The sequence below is a fragment of the Triticum aestivum genome, chromosome 5A, assembly GCF_018294505.1.
Source record: "Triticum aestivum cultivar Chinese Spring chromosome 5A, IWGSC CS RefSeq v2.1, whole genome shotgun sequence".
Lineage (NCBI taxonomy): Eukaryota > Viridiplantae > Streptophyta > Magnoliopsida > Poales > Poaceae > Triticum > Triticum aestivum.
The window spans coordinates 270,068,046-270,077,360 of record NC_057806.1 but is presented as its reverse complement, the minus strand read 5'-3'; the positions used below and the strand labels follow the sequence as shown (position 1 = coordinate 270,077,360).

Sequence of the window (9,315 nt, the reverse complement as noted above, 5' to 3'; positions counted from 1 at the left end):
CACGCCGGCAGGTCTCCGGCACGGCACCCTCCAGCAGAGGCGCGGCCGGTGGCGCCAACGGGCCAGCCACGTCCTCGGCGGATCTCTCGAAAGCCGAGGAGATCCCCAGACCAGAGACGACGGGCCTCTCCCGAGGGAACACGGAGTTGACGGAGCGGGGGCTCTCCGCCATGGCCAGGAAGCAGAGAGCGGGGGCGGAGAACAAAGGGGGAGGTGGCCGGCGCTGCCGGAGCGGCAAGCGACGGGTTAGGTGGACGCCGGCGTCGGAGTGATGCACGGCGAAGGGAGGGCTCTCACGCACTCTCGCTCTCGCTCTCTCCCTTCTCTAGTAACTCAAGCACATACGGAAAGATTTTGCTCTACTACATTCATAGAGCTCCGCTGGTGTCCACCACGCATGAGTTGAGTACGGTATGGAGAGCAATGAGATTGTCATCCGTTGCTTAACTGCTTTTTACAAAGCAAGGAAGTCCAATAGCCATGCTAAAAACATGCGATTATTACCATAAAAAGCAATATCAACACCGGTAAGGACTTTCTGGTGGTAAAGCAACCCAAAAGGAGGCGTAGAAAACATCCCAGGCACAAAAGAATTCCCCGGCCTATAAATAAGTGGAAGCATTTCATGATTAGCGCACCCCTGCCATCCCAGCCTCCCAAAAACAAGCTCATTATTAAATACTGCTAATTTAATTTAACAATCCATTTAAAGTAATGAACGCCTTCATATAAAACTCCATCCTCCCTTCCCACTCGCATTGCCACATTCCCCGTTCCCGTTCCCATTCCATTCCCTCCCCGTCGTCGCCGCGACAGATGCGCCGGGCCCCGCGCCCGCTAGCCCGCTAAGCCCGGACGCCCCCCCGCGCGCGAGATCCGCCCGGCCCTCGGCCGGCGACCTCGCCGGAGGCCATGCCGGTGACGGACTACCAGGGGGCGTCGTCCTCCCCGTCGCCCTTCTCCTTCGGCTCGCTCCTCTCGCTCCGCCGTGACCACACGGCCATGGCGTCGGGCGAGGAGGCCGACCTCGAGGTCTTCCAGCGCCACCTGGCCGCCAACCTCGGGGACCTGCTGCCCGCGGAGGCGGCCGAGGGAGTGCCCGCGCAGGAGGAGATCCTCTCCGTCGCCTGGATCCGCCGCCTCCTCGAGGCCTTCATCCTCTGCCAGGAGGAGTTCCGGGTCGTGCTGGCGCAGGCGCGCCGCCGCGGGGCGCTGCCGGCCGCGGCCGAGCGCCTCGTCGCCGAGTTCCACGAGAGGGCCGTCAAGGCGCTCGACGTCTGCAACGCGGCCCGCGACGGCGTCGACCAGGTGCGCCGCCTCGAGCGCCTCGCCGACATCGCCGCCTCCGTGCTCCTCGCGCCCGGGGAGATCCACGAGGGCCAGCTCCGCCGCGCCCGCAAGGCCGTCTCCGAGCTCTCCGTCCTGCTCGTCGACGACACCACCGCCGCCGCCAGCGGGGGCGTCGCCTCCTTCCTCGCCTCCCACCGCAACCGCTCCTTCGGCCGCGCTCGCGCGTCCCCGTCGCGCGGCTCGGCCACCGGCTCCTCCGCCGCCTCATCGGCGTCCCATTTCCGCTCCCTCTCCTGGAGCGTGTCCCGCGCGTGGTCGGCGTCGCGGCAGCTGCAGGCCATCGGGGCCGGGCTGACCGCGCCGCGCGCCCACGAGGGGGGCCTCGTGGCGCCGGTCTATGCCATGGGCTGCATACTCCACTTCACGGCGTGGGCGCTCGTCGCCGCCGTCCCATGCCCGGACCGCTCCAGCGCGCTCCTGGCGCACCACCTGCCCGTGGCGCCAGCGCGCGCCGCATTCCCCTGGGCGCCGCCTCTCCTCACCCTGCAAGAACGCCTGGCCGAGGAGGGGAAGCGCAAGGAGAGGCGCTCTTCCTGCGGCCTGCTCAAGGAAATCCACGTGCTTGATAAAGCCACACAGAAGCTCGCTGACGCCATTGACGCGGCCCCCATCCCGCTCTTCGGGGACAGGGAGGCCGACCTGCGGGAGGCCGCGGCGGAGCTCTCCGCCGTGTGCGCGGCCATGAGGGAAGGGCTGGAGCCGCTGGAGAAGCAGGTGCGGGAGGTGTTCCACCGCATCGTGCGCAGCCGCGTGGAGGGCCTCGATTCCTCCATGCACAATGCTGATTGATTCATTCCATCTCGCCATTGATCGGGCAATTTGGTGGGTGTAGGTAGCTTTCTTCTTCTTGGTTTGCTTGTTTGTGTTCCAAATCGTATTTTTAAGTGCAAATACGTACGTACGTGCCTTCGTCTTCATCTTCATGTAAAGGAAGGGGATTAGAAAGGGGCCACCATGATGTTAAAGATGGCTGCTTGGTTCTCCCATGTTAATTTTTGTTTTTTACCATGCCTTTTGGTATATATGTTGCCAAATTTTTGGTCAGTTGTGTGCGTCAACGGCTAATTTGTCGCTGAGTTTATGTTCCAGAGCTCACTATGGTCACTTTGATCTCTCTCATGGTTACAAAAAATGCCTTGTTCTGTAATTACACATGCACACTCGGGGGTGTGAGATTGTCTGTCTTTTCTTTTTTGAATGTTGACAGTTGATCTGTCAAATTCATTGATCAGAAGAATTCGAGTACAATAAACACGCCCAAGCGGACAACACCAAAAGAAGAAAACAAAGGAGAAGAAAGAAGACTACTGATGCCAACTCAGCCTGGGTCAAAAGGTATGCCAGCACCAGCCATGTTCCAATCTTGATTTCATCCATGACCTTGCGCTTGAATGCAGCTTTAGTCATTGCCTCCTGCTGGAATAGCCGTCGGTTTCTCTCACGCCAAATCTCCCACGCCGTCAGATGAACGAGAAAGATCAAGCCCTTTCTTCTCGCCGGCGGCGTCAGTGCGTTGCGCTCGAACATCCAGTCCTTGAAGGCGGAGGTGGCGCTCCATGTGGCCGTGTTCAGTGACGGCAAATTGGCCATCGACGCAATGCCGTCCCAGATGGATCTAGACCACGGACAATCCACGAGGAGGTGGAGGGGGGTTTCCAGGTTGCGCACACACAAAGGGCAAAAGTAGCAGTTCTCCCAACCCCGACGCAGGAGAGCGTCAGCCGTGAGAATTTTACCAAGAAAGACAGTCCATATGAAGAATCTGCATTTCCCCGGCGCCCATGCAGACCAAATTAGCTGATGGCCATTAAGGGGGATCGATCCCTCAAACTGAATCAAGTAGGCTGAATGGGCAGTATATTTGCCGTCAGACACGAACCTCCATTGGATGGTGTCCGGTTGATCCTGCCGAAGCTCCACGTCATCCAGCAAGCCTGCCAACACTGCAAGCTCATGAAGCATGTCTGCCGTGAGACCCGTTGCAAGGTCCAGGAGCCACCGCTCGTTTGCCAAAGCCTCACAACCCGTCCTATTCTTCCTTGTGGAGGCAGCAAAAAGGGATGGTGCAATAACTTTGGGGCACTGCCCTTTCAACCATCTATCCTGCCAAAATCTGGCCGTGCACCATCACCAGGTGAGATTTCCGTTGCCATTGCAAAAAGCTCTTCCTCCTTCGAATTGCATGGCAGCGGCCCACGCACCCATGGCCTAGTTGGGTCTTGCCAAGCTAACCACATCCAGCGGAGACGGAGCGCCACGCCGAACTTAGCGAAATCCATCACACCTAAGCCTCCCAAAACTTTGGGGCGGCACAGCAAATTCCATGCAACTCGACAATGACCACTGTTGCAAACATTCTCCCCATTCCATAACCACGCGCGACAGAGTTGGATTTGCCGCTTGATGACCCACTTGGGTAGGCTGTGCACCGTCATTAGGTAAACGGCAAGAGAGGCCAGATTTGCTTTGAGGAGTGTGAGCCGCCCACTCTTAGCCATCATGCCGCCCCTCCAAAGAGCCATTCTGTTCCCAAACTTGAGGACCAGCGGCTCAAGGTCCACCTTAGTCAGGCAACGGAGCGAAAGAGGCATGCCAAGATAGGTCGTCGGAAATTGCTTGATGGGAATCCCAAGCGGCGCCAAGATTCGTTGGAGATCCAGAGCAGCACAGCGAATGGGCAGAGCCAAACTTTTTGCGGTATTTGTATGCAGGCCTGAGACCGAAGCGAAGCAATCGAGCAGTAACTTGATCATACGGGCGTCATTCTCAGAAGGCTTCATAAATAGAGCGACATCATCGGCATAAAATGAGCAGCGCATGAGTCGTCGTCTTCCTGGTAGCTTCGACAAGAGCCCCTCTTCGGTGGCAAGATTCATCATCCGCTGCAACGGGTCCATGGCCAAGATGAATAGGAAAGGGGAGATGGGTTCGCCTTGCCTTAGGCCTCTACGGTGGATCACATCCTCAGACAGATGGCCGTTGATGAGGACACGAGAAGAGGAGGTGCGTAAGAGCATAGCCATCCAACTTCTCCACCGCGCACCGAACCCTCTAGCTTGCAGCATATCTAAGATGTACTCCCAGGAGACAGAATCAAAAGCCTTCGCAATATCAAGCTTGAGAAGAACGGTTGGCTTCTTAGACTTATGCAGAAATCTGATTGTGTTCTGAATGTAGATGTAATTCTCTTGTATGCTGCGATTCTTAATGAATGCGCTCTGGCAGGGATCAACAAGCTCCGGCAGTTTCGGCGCAAGACGACGAGCAAGAAGCTTTGTAAAAAGCTTTATAATGCTGTGAACCAATGAAATTGGCCGAAAGTCAGAGAGGTTATCCGCTCCATGCTTTTTCGGAATAAGCACAGTGAGAGCCTTGTTGACTTGGGCTAAGCCCCTACTATCCATTCTGTGCAGTTGGTTTAGAGCTGCGAGAACATCAAGCTTAACAATGTCCCAACAGTGCTTGTAGAAGCCCCCAGAGAATCCATCCGGGCCTGGTGCCTTTTCTGACGGCATGTCGTCTAAGGCCAGCTTAATCTCATCAAGCGTGAATTCCCCTTCAATATCCGACAGGTCGACCTGACTCAGGCCTAGCTCCTCCCAGTCCAGGCCAGAGGAGATGTTTTGCGTGGCACCAAAAATGCACATGAAGTGCTGACGGGCCAGCTCGGACATAGCCACGCAATCTGTAACAACGCCGTTTGGCCCATGCAGAATGTGAATTGTGTTTCTATTGCGCCTGGCGTTCGCTTTGCGCTGGAAAAAGTGAGTATTAGCATCTCCTGCCCTTAGCCATAACACTCTGCTTCTCTGACGGAGCTTTACTTTGAGCAGCACTGCAAGCCCGAGGGAGCGAGACTTGAGCTCGGCTCGAAGACTGCTCTCCTCAGCAGATAGCTGCCTGTGATCCTGAGCCATGTCAAGCTGCAAGTTAATCTCATTAACAATATGCATCTGCTTCTGGATATCCCCAACAATTGACTTGCTCCAAGTCCGAAGAGCTTTGCTAAGTCGCCATAGTTTAACATTGAGCGCAGCGATAGGGCATCTCCCCCCAGCCGACTCAGCCCAGGACTGAGCCACTAGATCCTTGAACCCATTTACAAAAAGCCAGTAGGACTCAAACCTAAACCTCCTATTGGTTTTCAGCACTGCGTCATTGCGAAGGAGCAGCGGGCAATGATCGGAAATGGAGGAAGCTTGAGGTAGCAGCTTGGCGGCCGGGAACAAAAGCTCCCAATCTACGTTGGCAAACGCACGGTCGAGCCTGACAAGAGTCGGAGTCTGCTGCTCGTTGCTCCAAGTGTATTTCCTACCAATCAAAGGCAGCTCCAAAGTTCCTGCTGATCAACCTTATAACTGACTCCACTTATCTGTCTCCGATCCTGCTGGTACTGAAACATTTTTACTGCGTTCCAAAGTTCCCAACAGGACTTATCATGACGCTGCCATTGTAAGTGGACGTGGTGAATATGCATGTTGAGCTGTTCTAGACCTGGTAACGTAGTATTGTAAAGTACTCCATATGATTTGGCCTGGTAATGTAGGAGTATTGTAAGGGGAAGTCGTGCACATACATGTTCAGCTGTTCTAGGCCTGGTAATGTAGGAGTATTGTAAATTATAGTACTCCATATGATTCGGAGATATTATATATTTCGTCCCATGTTCCGCAACAAATACGTATATTCCTCCCTACTGAATGTTGCTATGCTGCTGAAAAGGGTGAAAGTCGACCGGAGGAGGTGAATACCTGTGGATTGAGCATAGGAAATGCATGTTCGAGACATGATACCATTCGTTCGTTTTTCTTCTTTTGCGGCCAAGTATGTAACCTTTGGAAGTGTCCAATCGGTTACTCCCTACTAGGAGTAATTTTTTAACTTAGTTTTCTTTTACTGGGTTTGGTCTGTTATGCCATTAATTTAATGCTGGTGGCTGATGACATGAAACAAAAGAAGCGCGTTGCATCTTTCTTTTCTCTTACTACTACTACCTACTAGCTTTGCAAAATAGAGATTGGATGAGATGCATGAGCAGCATGGAGGAATGATGTGGGACAAGTTCCTGTCCTGTAAGCTTGCGGCCATTGCATCGTCTACCCTAAATCCTACTCCTATTAGCAGTAATCAGCAGAGCAGCACAAGCTGGCTCTGTGATCACAAGTGGCAGCATGGTATTGTTGGTCACAGGTAGCCTCCTGTGCTCCTGCATTGAGGCCTCATTCGGTTCGGAGGAAACCAAAAGGTAGGAAATAGGAGTAGTATAGAAATTTGATAGAAATTGTCTTGCCTCGTTCCTACGCACAAAATGAATTTTGACTGGATGTGTAGATTCCTCCAAAAATAGAGGAAATAAATAGTATTTCTATGAAATTCCTGTACGCATTTTCTACAAACCGAATGCATTTATAGAAAATTTTCCTATGAAATGCTCATTCCTACGTTTTTCCTATAGAAATCCTCCAAACCAAATAAGGCCTGAGTTGTAAACGGAACCGATTGGGTTGGGGCTGGGCCATGCTTAAATCGTGTGATGGCGCGAGCCTTGTCCATCTGCTGTCGTGGTACTGTTATTACGCTGCTTCGATCACATCATCAGATCTGAGAGCATCTCCAGCCGCGCCCCCAACAGGCCCTCCCCAGGCGTATTTGCCGTGCCGGCGTCGAAAAAACGGCCCAGTCGTGCCCCCAGGACGCCGAAAAACGCCGGCTCGGCCCTTTTTTCCGCCCAGCGGTCACAGGTCGAACCCGGCGCACTGGGGGGCAGTTGGGGGCTCCGGTGCAAGGGAAAAGCGCGGCTGGCCCACGCCGTTAGGGGAAAAGTGAAGGTTTTCTTCCCCGACTCGACTCCCACCCCCCGCGCCCTCGGCCGCCAGTAGCTTTATCCCGGCGCCGCCCGCCGTCTTTCACCACTAGATAGCCATTCCACGCTGGAAAAATAGCAGAGCTTCGCCGCGGCAGCCCCTCCAACAGCAGCTGGGCGTTTTCGGCCGCGGAGGGGCAGTTTAGCGGCGGGGACACGCCCACCAGGCGCAAGGTGTTCGGCGATTTGCCTACCTCGGCGATAGACTCGGATGACGAGGAAGCTCTCGCCGCGCTGCTGGAGGAGGAAGCCGAGGCCGACGTCCAGGAAGAAGAGCATCTCATGGTGCTCGCCGCCCTCGCCCAGCTGCTGGCGAGTAATGAAAAGCCGCGGCAAGGTGGCTCGGCGCCGGGGCGGGTGAAAGCAAAGAACCGACATCGTCTCGAAGGCTACTGCATGCTCTACTCCGACTACTTCGCCGATGCTCCACTTCACAGGTGCATCATCAACTGCAGCAAGATCTGATAGAGCATCTATGGAGGCTCAAGGGCGACGCCGGGCGCGACGTGTGATGAAATATGAGTTTTTATTTGTTGAACTATATAATTTGTATTGAACTATTTGTTGTTGTATTTATTTTGTTGAAGTATTTGATATTTCTATGATGAAATATGTGATAGAAAAATATATGTGCATAATTAAACGCCGAACAACGGCGAACCACGTCGAATATGGGCCTATTGTCGTCCATATGGGCCCTTTATTCGTCGAAATGGGGCTGAAAAGCGGGCCAATTTCGACGCCTGGGGACGACGACTGAGCGCGAAACCGCCACAGCGCCGATTGCATCGCCGACTCGCCTCAGAAAGCGATTTTTATGCGTCTTGGTGGGCCGAACGGCTGGAGATGCTCTGATTATAGCGGTCGTATGAGATGGAAAGACCAAGTCAGAGGGCGCCGGCACCACGGAGATGGATGGACCCGTCGTCCGTCCTGCCGCTGGTCGGGCACGAGGACCCGGTCTTCCTGACCTTGGCGGCTTGGCCTAACTGAACTGACGTGACCCACCCCAGCCAGCAGGGAAGGAATGATGCAATGCTGCGACCTGGGTTGGGTTTGGAGTCAACAGTAAAATGCACCTACTACTCACTCGGATTCAGGCAGATAGCGCTTCGCTCCTATGCCACCACGAGGGAAGCCTAAGGGCAATTGGGAAAATATCTGGTTAATCGGAGCTTGTGATGCTACTGATGCACCGAACTCACATTGTATTTTTAAAATATTCAAAAAATTCTGAAAAAAATTAAACACACTCACACAACATTAATGTAGGTTGTCACAAATTTTCAAGTCAAAATTCGAAACATAACTAGAAAAACAAAAATGGCAAATTCTACACTGAATAGTACATAACATAACTTGGGATTTAGATTTGGCCCATTATCACAGTGATGTCAAATTAGTCATTTTTGTATCACAAAAAATATTTCAAATTTTTATACGAAATTTTGTGACACCATACATTGATCTTGTGTTAACATGCTAGAATTTTTTTTTTCAGATTTTTAAAAATATTTTATGGTATCCGATGCACCAGTAGCACTACAAGTGCGGGTGCACCGGATACATTCCCAAGGGCAACTCCATCCCAAATGATCCGGCCGTGTTCGTTTGGAAGTAAATGGATAGAATAGATAGTCCAATGCGTGGGAGCAAACAAAGCAATATTCGTTTCCGGTCCGTTTTTGATCTTTTTCGCGTTTGCGGCATTGCGGCCAAACAGACTGAAAGTGCAACTATTCCTGTGTGGTTTTAGTAATTCCTAACAACATATAGCTTTTTGAACTAATGCTATTTCAAGATTATCATTTCAGAAAGTTCAATGATTGGCATGGCATGGATCAGGAATGTGGACCCCTCAAAGTGCGAAGGACTCTACATTTTTATTTTAGTGATCCTAGTCACATTGAGTCCATAGGAAAAGTCAATACTATTAAAAGGGGATGAGGTGTTGCTTAATGGCTTGCTTGCTCAAAATGCTTAGTGATGTGTTTCAAAAGCCCTCAACCACTTTCTCATGTCCACATATGTCCCAAACTAAAAGTCAATCTCGGCCTCACCGATTTGATCTATCTGGCGCCACCGAGTTCACTTGACATAGC

The 9,315-nt window shown here is 52.8% G+C and overlaps 1 protein-coding gene across 1 annotated transcript; it reads left to right on the top strand.

Annotated features, from left to right (window-relative positions):
• Window positions 1–745: 745 nt before the first annotated feature.
• LOC123102946 (protein ROH1) lies at window positions 746–2,454 on the top strand. The gene has a single exon (XM_044524429.1). It carries the CDS (start codon window positions 913–915, stop codon window positions 2,137–2,139), a length of 1,227 nt encoding a protein of 408 aa, XP_044380364.1. The 5' UTR covers window positions 746–912; the 3' UTR covers window positions 2,140–2,454.
• The last annotated feature ends 6,861 nt before the right edge of the window (window positions 2,455–9,315 follow it).